The sequence below is a fragment of the Tenebrio molitor genome, chromosome 8, assembly GCF_963966145.1.
Source record: "Tenebrio molitor chromosome 8, icTenMoli1.1, whole genome shotgun sequence".
Classification (NCBI taxonomy): Eukaryota; Metazoa; Arthropoda; class Insecta; order Coleoptera; family Tenebrionidae; genus Tenebrio; species Tenebrio molitor.
The window spans coordinates 16,851,303-16,868,127 of NC_091053.1; the positions used below are offsets into that span (position 1 = coordinate 16,851,303).

General features: G+C 35.7%; 2 protein-coding genes across 2 annotated transcripts in view; one reads left to right on the forward strand and one right to left on the reverse strand.

Annotated features, from left to right (window-relative positions):
- Positions 1–9,228, reverse strand: part of Iru (E3 ubiquitin-protein ligase Iruka) — a 28,463-nt gene extending 19,235 nt beyond the window's left edge. Inside the window, exon 1 of the mRNA XM_069055602.1 lies at positions 8,991–9,228. The gene's annotated coding sequence lies outside the window, so the exon portion shown is untranslated. The remainder of the gene's footprint in view (positions 1–8,990) is intronic.
- stac (C2 and C2B_Munc13-like domain-containing protein staccato) overlaps positions 273–16,825 on the forward strand; it is a 32,402-nt gene continuing 15,849 nt past the window's right edge. The window contains exons 1-2 of the mRNA XM_069055586.1: positions 273–536; positions 972–1,118. Of these exons, the coding sequence (XP_068911687.1) occupies positions 346–536; positions 972–1,118 (338 nt within the window). The 5' untranslated portion in view covers positions 273–345. The remainder of the gene's footprint in view (positions 537–971; positions 1,119–16,825) is intronic.

The following is a 16,825-nucleotide window of genomic DNA, read 5'->3' on the forward strand; positions in this document are numbered from 1 at the left end:
ACTCGACCCTTGGTAAGTAAAACAATACAATCCTTTTTGTTTCCTCAAACTAGCTTTAAACAGTTGCAATTAGTATTTTTCTCGTGGCAGAAGACACGCACGACTCTTGTCACTCCTGACATGAACAGTTACTCCACTGACTCGTGAAGAACTTGTAATGTTGATAGCGGAAATCCCCTCCTCAGTCCATTGTTCCGCACTTTTGTGCTAGACCGGTCGACCGCGGGTAAATGTACGTTTTTAACAGTTCTCAAATAGTAAATTAGTTCACACTGATGCATAGGAGAGTATTTCCCGAAAGTTGCGTCACCTTCCGATCTACACTTGTCATCTCTTGACCGCACCATGTGCGAAGAAGATAACTTGTTTATTCGCGGCCTGGAGATCCATCAGATGTCTTTGGAGGCATCGTGCGACGGTTGCCTGTTGAAGAGGTCCAACGCCCTCAGGAGACGCACAAGACCGGTGCTGAAGAACTCCAATTGCACCGTGCAAGATTCTGAAATGCGGGAGTTCAAAAGGAGTTTCAAGCGAAGGTGAATATTTTTCTTTCAATTCATTTTAACGCTTCCTCCTATCTTTCACTCTTCATTTGCATACCGCTATTTTTATTTCCATTACGACATAACACTTTCCGTTTTGATAGTAACGCAACTACACCGGACAGCTATCGCAACTTCCTCTTGGCATCTAAAGTGGCAAAAAATTTTTTTGGACGCGACTGGTCCGCGGTTTTGGATTTAATTATTTTTGCAATTAGGTGACTCACGACCACTTTGTGGTTGAAATGTTTTATTCGAGCGTTCTTGCGGAAAGGTATTTATATTTACCATCCGGAGTCATCACCAGCGGTCACATGTTGGTGATAAATGATACGGCGAGATTCGGATTAGAATGTCACGTTATTTTGATTTGATTATGTGGGAAACTCTATTGTTTTGATTGACGTTGTGTTGAAATGTCTTTTTTAGGAATGCGAAGGGTGTGAATGGGGCTAAAATGGAGTGCAAGAAAATCAAGCATTTTCTGCAGGACAGGTTTCGCTACAAGAAAAACGTCTCGATTCCGTGGTTTTTCTTGTGGAAGTACAGAAAGATTCACCCGTTGAGGGGGCGAAGGTGAGTCAAAATGAACGTTTCGGCAAGATAATAATGATAAAAATGATTTTGGGGCTTTGGACAAATTATTTTGTCTTCTCTTTGATTTACCACAAATTATTTGTTATTTTGTCTTTTTGGTAGTGATGAAAGTGTGTCCTCAGATAACTAAATTACGAATTTACTCTGCCTAATTCTGTTTAATAAAACTGCAAACAGATTACATTATGCTAATGAGTACACGTAAATATCATAAAATGAATACTTTGTACTAGACGACAAAATGTAAAAATATGTCAATAAAGACACATATTTTTGCTCGTTAAAAGTTATAATAATGTATTAAAAATTATTAGTAATATGTCTTGATCATAAGATTTGGTCAACAAAAAAAACAGATAAGAGGCGGCCATGGAAAACAAAATTTCTGCGAACGTGCGGCGTAACTTTAACTGTCACTTATCAATTTTGATATTTACGTGAATTTTATTTGAAAAAATGGTTTTCACTCGAGAATATAAAACATTTATGATAATATTGTTTCGAAATTAGAACGAAGAAAACAATGCCTGGGTTTCCATTCATGTTTTTTTGGAATTTTGGCAAAACCTCTCTTATGTTCACCCTCGCTGTTAGTATGATTGAAACTACGCCACACGTTTTCAGAAGTTTTTTTTTTCCATAACCGCCCCTTCTCTTTTTTTTTTGTTTTCGTTGATCATATTGTGGAATATCAATATTGCACAATACTTTGCAAAATAATCCGTTTGGTGCATGGATTGTTTCGGAAATTCGGTGCTTTTGCTGTCATAGAAATAAGCACGAGTCGCAGACGAGTGTCTTATTTCCGAAGAACAATAAAAATACATGCTGAAAAGACATTCTATGAGAAAATCGCACGCCAATGGTGTGCACCAACATTTTTTCAATTTTTATTGTCATGACAACCATACCAAATACAAGCTTCCGATTGGATGTTGTTATTTTTTTATTATTTATTATAAAAGGGTCAAGGTTTGTATTATTTTCTCGTTTCGTATTCATCGATTATCAATCTGACATTTGTTGACTAGACTAGAACCTGGCACACTGTCTCGCATGCGTAGCACATGAAGAACTATTAAAACAGTCACGTGAGACATCAATACAGACAAGTTTTCAGTAAAGAATTACGCCACGAGAAATAGGCGAAATAAATATACAATATACATATTTTAATAATGGACTCCAGATCTTTGGTTAAAGTGAGTAAAGCTATTATCATCACCATAGAACACTTGATTTTTGCTTATTGCTGCTACCTCACATCACAATTTAGAGAAGTGGTTCTCAACTTTTTGAGCCTGTACAACACTATCGAATTCACGATGAAATTCTAACTGTTTGAGAGCCACTGATTTAGAGCATCGCTCGTGCTAGAGTTAAGCCGGCCTGAGATATGTCATTTGGTGGGGGTACGCGAAGACGGAAAACAGTCGGACGGGTCCATCTTTCGTAAAATAGGGGTGTTCAATAGATTAAAAATCAGTTGATTTTTTCAGTGACCGGTGAACGAGTAAAAGTTTCCATTTAGCTGTTTTTTGAGTAATTTAAGTGATTTGTCCGCGCAGATTTCCCCCACCAAATGACATATCTCAGGCCGGCTTAACTCTACCGTAGTAATTTTCGAAAGAAAAACAGTAAAGTCGTTGATACTTGAAAAATCAAGATTCAACTGAAAGATGACGCAAACTCTGTTTGCTTTAAAACCGAGAACAAGAATTATAAACTGGTCAGGTAAGTGTTGACAAGCGCTAGTTGTCAATTCTTGTAAAAGGGGTTTCAATTTCCGGTGCAATCTCGCATTTTCCGTTCGCAATAAATAGACATTTTTAAGAAGCGTTTACTTTTGTGTATCGAAACCAAATAAAAATTATTGACCAAGTGACAATAAGCGATAAGGAGCAGGTCCACTGGTTCAGTGGCGTAATAAGATACTGCACCCTGGGCGGATCTGTGTCAGGCTCCTCCCACATTTCGCCGATTAGGGGAAGATACAGCCAATAACAATAAAGAGGAGCTTTAACATAAAAAGCAATACCAAAAAGAAATTCTAATAATGAAATGTTAAATCTAAAAATTAGAAATGATGGCTACATTGGAGCCACTGAAAACAATTTGGTGGTCACAAGAATTTTAATCAATAAAACCGTACTCATCAAGTGAAAATATTACGTTCACATTCGTAGAATAAAAAGGGACAAAAAGCTGTTCAGAGGCGCCGGGACACAAAAACGACGTTCACTTTCATCAAACAAAATCACACATAAATTAATCAGTGATCACAAAATTGATAATAACAGTTTTCAGCTTTTTTTTTAGTATCCCACCTCCACCCGGCGGCACGGCAATTTTGCCGGAGTACATACACTATTACGGATAATACTATCAAGTAATAGTGCAGTGCTTATCAACATAATTACCGGCGTCTCGCCTCCGCATTTTGACTTTTTTGTGTTTTATGTTCTGCGTCAATGTTAAGGAATTTCCTCACGATGTGACATGAGTATAATAATATACCTTTTTGAATTTCAACCACCAATGTGTTCTCTAAGTCCAAAATTTTTAAATTTTTAAAAAGAGATTGGGGTACTATTCCTGTTGCTGAAATTATAAATGGTAAAATCGAAATTTTTTCTAAACACCAAAGATTTCTCATAGCAACGGAGAGTTCTAAATATTTATTAATTTTTGTATTATATGTCTGTGTTATATTGTGTGAATTTGGAACAGCTATATCTAAAAGATATGCTTGCTTTTGTTGTTTATTTAAAATAATAATGTCTGGTCTGTTATGCTGAATGTGAATGTCAGTTAAAACTGTGCGATCAAAATATAATTTGTAATTGTCATTTTCTAAACAACTTTCTGGTTTATAAATGTAATGTGGTTGTGTATCCTTTAATAAATTGAATTTAACTGCTAAATTCATGTGTATAATTTTTGCGAATATATCATGACGTTTTTTATATTCGCTTTGAGCCAAAACGGTGCAAGAAGAAATGATATGTTCAATGGTTTCCCCTTCAGTTCCGCAAATCCTACATTTATCAATGATCGATTGTAAACCGCATATGTGTTTTTTATAATTTCTTGTATTTATAACACGATCTTGTATTGCAAATATAAAACCCTCAGTGTCAGGATGAATATTTGATTTTTTAAGCCATGCATGAGAAGCTTGAATATTAATTTCTGGCTGTTCTAGCTCTTTAAAATATCTCCCATGTTACTTACTTTTGTTACATTATTTGGGTGCATTTTATCCCCACGGTATCAGATACTTAAATTTCAGTAGGAATCCCAGGAATAATAAAAACAATCTTTACATTTTGAAAGATTTGTTACTTACAACAAAGATAAATAAGACAATTATGTACTTATAATATTAGGTGTCCAGAAAGTTCTGAGCGTTTTTGTGGCATTCTGTTTCACGATATAAAATCAATGTAAAATCAATTGGTAATTTTTGTTAGTTTTTTGAAATATGAAGTACACTTGTCCATAAACAATTTGACGTTTCTCAGTTATAGTATTTTTTGTAATATCTAGTTGTTAAAGGTGGATATCTGGACTGTTTGTCACCATGTAAACAACCTCATAACGGCCGGAGTCCGTTAAGGGTGTCCGTTATGAGCGGGAGCGGCCGTTATGAATGACCAAATAACTATAGCAACGTAGATCTAAACTTTATTTTTCAACTTTTTTACAATTGGTACAATAATTAATGTTTAATGTTATGGGACACACCTTGAATTAATCGAAATCCGTAAGTCACTAGCAGATGTAGACGAGATCGAAGATGATGCTTCAGAATTTTAACACCGACACAAGCGCGATTTTGCAGGGAATAACGATGACCTCACTTGCTCTGCGGCCATCCGGACATCGGGAATATCTTGATCGCGATTTTTTATTGATTTCAGTCGTTTATTTTCAACGGAAAGTTAAATGTTGAACAAATCTGACAAACAGCAGCAAATGGAGACAAGATCGAAGATGATGCTTCACTAACACAAGCGCGATTTTGCAGGCAATAACGGTGACCTCACTTCAGGACATCGGGAATATCTTGATTGTGGTTTTTTATTGATTTCATTCAATTATTTTCAACGGAAAGTTAAGCGTTGAACAAATCTGACAAACAACATTGAAACAATTTTTTTTCACAAACAACGGTCGACATGACGACGTCCTCCGCACACTTATTAATCATTCGGTTTTTTCGATGGCGTTGAAAAAAATGTATTTCAAAAAGATAATTGTGAACGAATCGTAGAGATATTACAAAAACTATTGTACAATACACGTCCGTTAGGGCCTTTACAGCCTCGCCAGTATTATTCGACTCGCTCTGCGAGCTCGTCTCACAAAATTTCTGGCTCGGCAGTAAAGGCTATCCTAACGGACTTCTACTGTAAAATACTATTACAGTAGAAGTCCGTTAGGATAGCCTTTACTGCCGAGCCAGAGATTTTGTGAGACGAGCTCGCAGAGCGAGTCGAATAATACTAAGGGACGTGTATTGTACAATAGTTTTTGTAATATTTCTACGATTCGTTCACAATTATCTTTTTGTAATTTGCCTCCATTTTGATTCTCTAATAGACATATTAACGAACGCGACGTCATCATCTGGGATGTCCTTATAGCCATTATTTCACGGAACATTTTACGAAAATTTTTAGGTTGGCAAAGCTTGATCTGTCATGCGTGTCAGTCTAAATTACAAAACGTGCAAAGAATTATTTATCAGGATTTATCAAGCAACAAATTCGCGACCGTATTTTTGGCAATTTCACGTATTTCAGCGGGCGTACATGAAAGATTATTTTCCATATTCGTGTTTTGTGACAGAATTTGGATAAAACAAAAGGTGACTTTGAAGACTTGATCAAATTTTCACTTTTAAAATTGAGACATTACCAACCGCCACAAAAATCCCTAAATCGAGGAAAGTAAACATTTTTGTTTAAAAACGGCTTAAAAAGGGCAAATTACAAAAAATAGTATAAAAAACTCGTTTCATAAGACCTTGAAGCACTCATTCTTTAAAATAACTCGTGGCTAAGCCACTCGTTTTTTAATCTTGAATTCGTGCTTCAAGACTGGTCTTATGAAACTTGTCTTTTAATATACTATTTTGAAATACACTTTTTTCAACGCCATCGAAAAAACCGAATGATTAATAAGTGTGCGGAGGACGTCGTCATGTCAACCGTTGTTTGTGAAAAAAAATTGTTTCAATGTTGTTTGTCAGATTTGTTCAACGCTTAACTTTCCGTTGAAAATAAATGAATGAAATCAATAAAAAATCGCAATCAAGATATGCCCGATGTCTGGAAGTGAGGTATCGTTATTGCCTGCAAAATCGCACTTGTGTAAGTGTTAAAATTGTGAAGCATCATCTTCGATCTTGTCTACATTTGCTGCTGTTTGTCAGATTTGTTCAACACTTAACGTTCCGTTGAAAATAAACGACTGAAATCAATAAAAAATCAAGATATTCCCGATGTTCGGAGAGCAAGTGAGGTCATCGTTACTGCCTGCAAAATCGCGATTGTGTTGGTGTTAAAAGTCTGAAGCATCATCTTCGATCTCGCGTACATCTGCTAGTGCCATACGGATTTCGATTAATTCAAGATGTGTCCCATAACATTAAACATTAATTGTACCAATTGTAAAAAAGTTGAAAAATAAAGTTTAGATCTACGTTGCTATAGTTATTTAGTCATTCATAACGGCCGCTCCCGCTCATAACGGACACCCTTAGCGGACTCCGGCCGTTATGAGGTTGTTTACATGGTGACAAACAGTCCGGAAAACCACCTTTAACAACTAGATATTACAAAAAATAATTTTCAATTGGTTACATTCTGGTAATTGATTGTTTACGTGGAAAAAAAGAACGAAATCGTCATTTAATGTTATGAGTTTAAATGTGGACATTCAGCGGCAGCAGCCACAAGAAATATATGCAGAATTGAAGGTGCGGGGACGGTAAAAGAGTCTACTTGTCGGCGATGGTTTGCGAAATTTGTGAATGGGGAAGAAGGTCTTAAAGATAAGAATCGTTCGGGACGAAAGAGTCCATCTTCTATCGTCGTGGAATTGAGCTTTTGGGACAAAGATGGTTGGAAGTCATTGACAATAACGGGGAATATTTAGTTTAATGTTTGTTTAATTTTTTAAGTAATAGATCTATTTTTCTAAAAAACGCTCAGAACTTTCTGGACACCCTAATAATCGTTTTGTTCAAAATCTTGTCCCCCGTTATCAACGCATTCACGCCCTCTGTTATTTTTTTTTTTTGGGGGCACATCTTCTATACGAAGACGAAGTTCTTCATTATTTACAGGTTCCGCGTACACCAATTGTTTCATGTGGTCTCATACGAAAAAAATAAATCACAAGGATTTAAATCCGGTGGTCATGGTATTGGTCCGTTTCCTCCAATCCATTTATCTGGAAAATTTTCGTCTAACAATTCCCTCACAATTATTGCATAAAGATCTTCTAGACTATTTCTTAAAAAGTCCAAATAATGTGCACCAGTTAATCTTGGGGGGCAAGTCAATAATGCCAACCCCAACATTGATTGAAAATTGATTTAAGTATGCAGTATAGAATAGCATAGGGACTATTTTCCCGTCGTTGGTTGGTCAAAATGTGAGAAAAGTTTACACCAAGGCAATGTTCGATTTTTCATAACTAGTCAAATTTTGATATTTGATCGATTTTTTGGTTATTAGTGTCAAACTTATCGAGTTTTTGTATCAAACGCATCATTAAATTACAATTTTGTTATTAGAATACCACTACCGTAAGTTCCTTTAATGACTTTTTTTTTGTTAATTTTGCTTGGAATTATTTTTTCAAATTTGCCGCGTTCGCCAGTGTGCAACGTTCTCCATTCGAAGCGACATCTAGTGCATTCTAAAATGAAATGAATTGTAGCTGTGCTTCCCATCGAAAAAAACTTACATAACATCCCAAATTTTAATAATGAAGTGATAAAACATTTTGCAGCTGCCAAAGAAAGACTTTTCATATACTCGTAAGAACCACACAAGCGAGTTTTTCTTTAATTTAATGGTGCACCACTTGCATTTTTGCTCCTGGCACTGACCTACACGGTGATCCTTGAATTGCAAATCATTATCAACTTCCGTTGGCGATCGTTTTGTAAATATACCTATTCTCGGAAATCCCTTGCAAAATGTCTGTTCCAATATACCAAGTGATCAAAAAGAAAACAAAACAGACCAGGCGTTGCAAATTATCGGTCATGTCGTAGCGGAATCCTATGCAATGCATGGGCGTAGACAATTTGTGGTCTCAAACGCCACTTTATAATAAATCACCTCATGAATTTTAGACGTTGGAATTATAATTGTGCAGTTTATTATTATTATCTGATAACGGAGAAAATTTATAAAACAAACAAGAGCAACATTTTACACTCGTAAGAATGAGTAATTTACCAGCTTTATTGCCAAACGCGACTCCACTGGTAAGCAGACTTTTCGGTAAAATGTCAAAGAAACGTCAGTTTTAAGTAACGGTATTGATGTTAACCTTGAAAATAGTTTTCGGTTTCAGCAAAGTTTACGGACGTTTTTTGTAATTAAATAAGCGGCAAAATGAGTTTGAAGATAAAGCATTAATTATTAACAATTAATTAAGTAATAATAGATTTTTCGAGAAGTAGGCAACCAATAAAACGACTGTGTATAGCAAGTATACATATGTGTACGATGAAGCTAAGACAGACGTTTCGATAAAACAAAAGATGAGGTAGCACTCTTGATTTGTTTTCTTGTTAATCGTTCATAATTTTGAAATGGTACTTACGAGTATCTAACTTGACACTTTCATCCCCCACTTTGCTACGCCACTGCTCCCAAATTTTTCTTTAGACAACCACAACATAAATTGTCAACGTTCTTTCTTTTTCTTTATTTCCACGAACAGTCCCAATTGTATACTTGAACCGTCACAAAATTACCGAAAAGCAGTTCTGTTAAACACTCAACTATGTAGTATCAACACTATCAACTCCTTTTAGTGGTCGACCGGATTTTCCTCCACACTGATTACTCAAATTTTCCGAATTAATTCCGCTTTACTCTCGTGTCAACACCACATCTTCCCGCTTATCTTGTGTTTACATTTACCGGGTATTTCAGTGTTCTAAATTTAAGCGACTCGGCAGAGTGAAGCAGTCATTTTATTTATATGCATCAAGGATTCTCGCAAAGTTTTTTCCTTCGTGGTTTCGTGATTGAACGTATCATATTATAACTACATAATTAATTTGTTTGCTCTACGGTTTAGTTCGAGTTTAGTTACTTGTGATGATGGAGGTGGGACAAGAAACGTTGTACAGCAGACTGCAGAGACAGAACTCTGTGGATGTGCCCAACAAGAGGTAATTTTGTGTGTGTTTGTAATTGAGAGAAATGGATCAGGACACGAGGAGTAGCAAAGCTTGAGATCGTCTGAAGCGTATCCTGATTAAACTAAATTAATCAAAGCAGCAACGAGCGGAATGTGTTGAAAAAATGCCGGTAAAAAGTGAAGAAGGAGCGGAAAGTTTTTGTTTGTCAGTTTTCGGTTACAAACAATTTTTTTTGGTAGAATTTTTGCCAAGGCAAAGGGAAATTTACAAATACAGTTATGGTTTGAAAGAGTTGATTTGCGCCCCACAAATTTTCTGTTGGATCCAGATCGGGACTGTCTGCTGTCCAGCAGATGGTTTTGCTGTGTTTGTCAGTAAAATCGGTTCGGGTTGTCAAAAATTTCAGCAAACAAGAAGAGATATGAATGAAGTCATATGAGGCATAAAACAGTCAAACAATTGAGTCACTGTGTCAACAGTAGAAACAAATTATTTCTTTATAGAGTACTAATAAAGATGTTCGCAGTTTTTTCTTTGGTTTGGATTTTTTTTACAATCGTCGCTGCTTGGTAAAGACTGAAAATACGATGGACAAAAGTTATCACGTGACCCGTTATATCTCAAATTTGACATAATTTTTTAAAGCGAAAAAAGTTAATCCCGATGAGATTTTATGACGGTGTGCAAATTTTCAGAACAAAATTCGAAAAAAAATGCACCAAGGTTGTCACTTGTTACTTGATACGATGCATATTCGAAAACTGATTCAAAATAATTCCTAGAACATAAATGATTGCTAGTTTAAAATGTATATCTACGCCCGTGGGATAAATGACACTTATCCCATCAATTTTGGGTGAGATAAGAACTTCATTACCGCACGCATTTTCATTACTGTACCCTTTTTTATAATAAGTTCTTATCTCACACAAAATGGATGGAATAAGTGTCATTTATCTCACGGGCGTAGGATAACGACTTCATTACCGCACGCAATCACCGCGCGCTTTTTCATAATAACCAATTAATCAAAATTGAAATTAATAAATATTTAACTACAAGAACAATTGCTGCAACTATTTTTTATAAATATTAATTATATAATTTTTGCAATTTGTTAAATAAACTCCCGATGATAACTTGTGCGATTACACAACTCGGCTTCGCCTCCTTGTGCAAATTTCGCACGCGTTTGTTAATAATGTTCTTATCCCACTTGCATCCTAAATATCTATTACAGCTCAATTTTGCTCCCTTATACATTTTTTATTCAGTCAAGTTAAAATTAATTTTCTAATTTTGATTTTTGTTGTTAAGATGTGTTTTTTTTCTTTCGAAATTTGTTCAAAAAACTTACACATGGACATAAAATCTGATTAGGACCAATTTTTCCTTTCTTCGATTTATTCAACTCCATTTTTGATTTTTTTTTTACAAAAATTGCAAATTTGACGTATACCAAAAGTCACGTGATAACTTTTATCAGTCAAGTTTTTAGTCCTTGCATCAGGAACAAAGGGCATAAAATCTGTTAGAACCAATTTTTTCCGATCTATTCACCTCCATTTTTTTCGTTTTTGTTACAAAAGTGTCAAATTTTACGTATGACAGAAGTCACGTGATAATTTTTGTGCACCGTATTTTCAGTCTTGCAAAGGAAAACGCCTCAATATTAAATGGCTCTCCAGTTCTCTCTGTCATCTAGATCTAGAACGCTCCACAAATTTTCTACTGGACTAAGATAGGGACTGTTTACTGGCTATTCCACGTTTCTAGACACTACAGTACTACATTCAACTAAACAACAATTAGCCGACTTCCTGTATTCAAGGTTGCAATTTTATTTTTCCAACTATTTTTAACCGAACAAAACATTTTTTGAAAATTTGAATATCAACAAAACAAAACCTCAAGAACTTGTCCCGTGAACACTTAGCATACCGAACACAATAAACCACGTTTACCTTTCACATTTATGCAAAAATGATCTAAACCCGTCCTTTGAGACGTTTGTTTTTTTGTTACTCAAATCCCGATGACATAATCGCAATTATTATTCTGTACCGATTCGTTCATTACACAATTTTTCGTCTGCAATTAGCTGAGCGATCGGCTTAGGTTCAAGGTCACTTCTAATTCAATGATCAACCTTTAATCTTGCAATCTCGTTCCATTCCACCAATTTCCCAGAAAATGCGAATCTGGGGAGTCACGGCCTAATCGGATGAGTTTTTCCTCGTGCGTGGTCGTGCGGGAACACCCGGCGCGATGTCACTTCCGGAGAATCTCCCGAACCCGATGATTCGAACTCGAGCGTAGTTCCCCAACAAGAACAGACCAGAACAATGCGAATGCAAATGTAAACATTGCCGCTCATCTCGAAAAACCTCATTTTCTAGTCTGCGAAGGTCAGGACTCCTTGGTAGGAGGTTCCACAGTTCATTCGTATTTTTACATTGGGTTTTATGGTGGTAGGAAATGCTTGTTGCTTGGATTTGTTGATTTGTCACCGCTGCAGTAATTTACTAGACCAGTGACCGACCAGTTCTGTGATAAACACTTTTTTCCTCATTTATCTAGTGATAATTTAAGTGCGTTTCGCGTCGAAGAACAAAATGGATATGGAAGCGGAGGATGTCATGTGGAAACACATCTACAACCGGTTGCAAAGTCAAAAATCTGTCGATCACACCGAACACGAGTTGAGGTAATTTTTTTCCATTATTAGAACGTTTGCAGCGCTTATCTCTGTTGTACAGTTTTTTTTTCCCTAATTGTATTGAAAACAAAATGGGTCGTTCCGGTACTCGTCACGGTACTGGTTATGTGGGTGTTATGTGCACTTTCTCTCATAGTCACGTTGGTACCTGCTTCCAAATTCGGTGCTGATAAAGTTTTAAATAATAATAATACTGTAGATATGTAACATTTTTCGTCGGGCTTAAGAAACTCAGTGAAAGGTGTAAACGAGATCTCGAGATCATTTTTATATTTAGACGCAATCAATGAGTTAATGGCACCATAAATATAACAAAGTTATTAGTACACAAGTATGAATCATGGTGTTGCGAAGAGCCACAGACATCACTGTGCACCAGAGTGAACTCTGATTGTATCTATGATATGAGAGCTTCAAGAGAAGAGTAATGCACTGGTAAACAGTACTGGTAATTGACAAATGCAACATTTCTTGTTTAAAATATTTATTATTGAGTAAATGGAAGGTATGGCATCATTGGTACCAGGAACTGTTTACTTTTTTGATTTTGTGGTGGGTACAAACAGTCATTGTTCTCCTAACATAAATTAGCAACTGTTGGCATAGAGTGAGCTATTGTCTACTGATTTGCTAATATGTTTGTGAAGATCTTCAGAAATGTCCGAAGTAAACAGATAAAACTTGACGAGTCGAGAATGTAGTACCGAGGAAAATTAGAAGAATGAGTAATCGTTAAATGACCAGTGGACAGTCCTGATCTGAATCTAACTGATTTTGTGGGACAGGTCTTGTCGCAAAACTCGTAAGTCAATTTTTAATCCAAAAGGAGATTTTGGTACCATCTGGTGCGGAATCCATGAGAAAGTGTTAGCATGGCTGATGAAAATTTTGGTTAAAATGGAAATGTGGAAAATGTGGCGGTTAAAATCAAAATGTTGGCTAAGAAGGTCTAATTTGTGACATTCCAGAAGTGATAGATTAGTTACTTGAAAAAAGAAAAAGAGTTATTTACAGTAAGAGTGAGGGAGGCAAAGCTTTCGTTCACGCGAATTGCGTGAACGAAAGCCGCCTTACTCTCGAGTGCTGTATTTGGTTTTGTTTGATACCTCCTTAGAAAGCGAGTCTGTAACTTTGTATTCAAAATTTTAAATAGAAATAAATCACATTTTCGGGCTATTGCTATGAAAAAAAAAAAACAAAACAAAGTTCTATAACGTCAATAAAGTAGTTGTGTGCACGTTTTGGAAATTGTGAAAATGGATGATAAAAAGTTATAAGCTCCTGATGAGGCAAGTACCGCGAGGTACCAAACCAAATGTTGCCTAAAAAATCAAAATTACGTTATTACAAAGAATTGGAAAAAAATAAGAGAGAATGAAAACCAGTGAGTAAAAGAGAGTGGGCAAAAAACGATGAGCGAAAGTGGAGTGAACGAAAGAGAAACCTTCACCTACTGGTAACTACGGATACAGACTCACTTTCTTGGGAGGTATCCAACAAAAACAATTTACATATTATTAGTCGAGATTTAACAACGATTAAAAAGAGTTGAGATACAGAAAAATTCCGGATTTCTGCTGAAGATGGTACAACTGTTTTGGAAAGTGAATATAGCTTCATTATTGTCAACATGTCTTGGAAGGAAATTAAGCAATTTTGGCGTCAGATGTGATGATACAGAAGACGTTCGAGAACGTTGTTAAGAAAGTAGTAAAGTTGAAGCGACACCATTGAAGAAAACACGGTACAAAGACTCAACGTCGGAGAAAAAAAATGAGCGAAAAATGAGAACAGAAAGGTACCTATGTGAGTTAGAAGAAATATGTTTTTGGAAAAAAGAGGTGTGATGCTTCGTGGCATTATCAGATGTGAAGTGAAGAAAGATCTTGAGAGGGTACTCGAAGTTATAAAAGTGTGCAGGGTAAATCGTAGACACAAGGAGCAATATCTATGTAATTGGTTAGTGAAGAAACTAGAAGATGAAGAAATTGAACAGATGAAGATACATTCGGCGGACAATTTACTTGGATTTGTTGTGAAGATGGAATACCTGAGAAAGTGTTCTTAAATGTGCTGGGTTTAACAGAAAAGAAAGACTGACTGGAAACACCACCTTATTTCAATACTTAGCAAAACACAAGAGCAGAAAAGATATTTCTTGAAGAATCTTGCAAAAATAGAATCTCACTTGACACTCTCAAGCCAACTTTTTTTGAACTCAATTTGGAGTTGATTTGCTGTCTTGTTTTTTATTGACCACAAAGTTAATTCGTCTCCATAAAATTTCCTTCACGATATGAATTTAAAGATACTATCGGTGGTGCCTATGTGGCGTGGCGTTAACTACCGTCTTCCGGATGCCGACGGTGTGGGAATGCGTGTCAGCCGTTGCCGACATTTAAATGAGAAATGACAGTTTTTCCTTTTCAGCGCTTGGCGACTTGCTAATTTTACACTTCAAAGTGGCATCGCGGCTAAACCGTTAGTGTTAAACGAAAATAATGGCTATGAGTGCAGAACTCGTCGAGATCAACAATAAAGAATGACATTTGTCCAAGCTTTATGGATTTTGAGATGATCATTTTTGTGCAAGACTTGCGATGCTCAATTTAGTTCTGAGCGGTGTAAGTGATACACTGTTATACTCCTCCTACACAGACGTTAGTTAACGTCAAAACGATGAACGCGATTAGTGTGTATCATGACGAAGTAAGAACATGTCTGAGGAATTAAAGAAAAATGTAGCAAAAAGACTGTAATCACAAAACTGTTTTTCATGGACGTGGAAGTCCAAAAAACTGAATGTGTCTTTCTTCTATCCCTATAAAACGGTCCAAATGTAGAATAAAAATGTCGTTATTTCATTTGGCGTGAGTCAGGCGGAGTTGTCTCTTCTAATGAATATTCGTCAATCATTTGTTTTTTCCTGGAAAATTACGTAACAAGCAATTTAAGGACTGGCCAGAATATGATAATTTGGACTGACGGCTGCTTTTCTCAAAACACAAAACAGTACTTTTAAATGTTCTTTTCAGTTGGGCAATAATTAATAATTCAACAAAAATATTTTGAAAACGGGCATATTTATGCAGTTGGAGATTGATTCAGTGTCCATTGCCATTGTTAAAAAAACTATATTTTTAGAATCTGCGTCTCTAATAAGTCTATTATTGTATTCAACTTGGAGTCGTTTATGGCTATCTATTAAAGCACTCGTAGTTTAATAGATCTCTAAGAAAATTTTTATCAATATTTCAGTGTATTATTGTCATTTACACCAAAAAACTTCCAGTATTAATGTTCAAACTCTGCTTTTTAACTGTTGCAGATGTAGTTGCATCCGTTATCTTGAATTACCAATTAAGTAATACAAAATTCCCTAGAATTTGAAAATTTAATTTTTTTATTTAAAAATTAAAACAAGGATGGAAATTCTAAAAAATAACATAAAAAACTCGTTTTATAAGGACACTCGTCCCATACAAAACTCCCCTACGGCGCCAAATGAACTCTTGTAAAACTCGTTCTTTAATATACTATAATGGCACTGTAGATTATACTCGTGTATGTGGCGATTTAAAACTTATAAAGATGAAGGTAAAGAAGAATTGGAATGAGACGACACTAACTTTCCCAGACTTTCATTGAATTCCCAACACCTTGAAGCTGTGAACCGTACTCATATCCATTGTACTCATAGCCTGATAATCGGTATTTACCGGTTATCCTCGAAGTGTGGGAAAACGTTTTTCCCGCACCCCAATGTTTTTTTACTTTGGAATATAAACTAGGGCAAATTGCTATGGAAGATTGGTATTACATGACATAAGGACAGAGGGAAACGTCAATTCATTTTAAACAAAATAGGCGTTTAATTATTATTGTCTATAAATTAGGGAATCAGCAAATAAAGCAATATCGAATTTGATTCCTTAATTTCAGATCGTCGGAGTCGCTCATTTTGACAAAATTATAGCAGAAACAAAAAAACTGTGGAACGAAAATTAACCAACATCACAATGCTTTAAATTCTAATAATCTAGTAATCGGCGCGGAAAGTGCTACCAACCCAATAGTAAAAACGTTAGGTACTAATGTTAAATTATTTACTTTTGAATTTTATTACATATTTTTAAATTGATATTTTTGAGTTATTCGTTATAAAAAATAGTGTAAACGCTGTGTCAAAATCAAAAAACCATTGTGGTGCAAATAACACACATTTTTCATGACATTTCCTATTATTTTTTGTAATTTTTCATAACTCCTTTTAGACCAAATTTCTAACTTTTTTCGATACGCAAAAAAATTTTGTGTACAACACGTTATGAAAGTCTCTCTTTTCACTTATTTGCTGCAAATTCGTGAAAAAAAGTATGACTTTCATAACTACCTACATAGTTGTATAAGAGTAGTTTATTTAACGAGTTCGTGTGTAAATTGGGCTTTTTTGGCATGAGTGGGCCCACGAGTGCCAAAAAAGGCCAATTGACCACACGAACGAGTTGAATACAACGTTTTTTTGTTCGACGAGCCCCTTAAAGGCTCCAAAACGCTTAAAATCTTTAA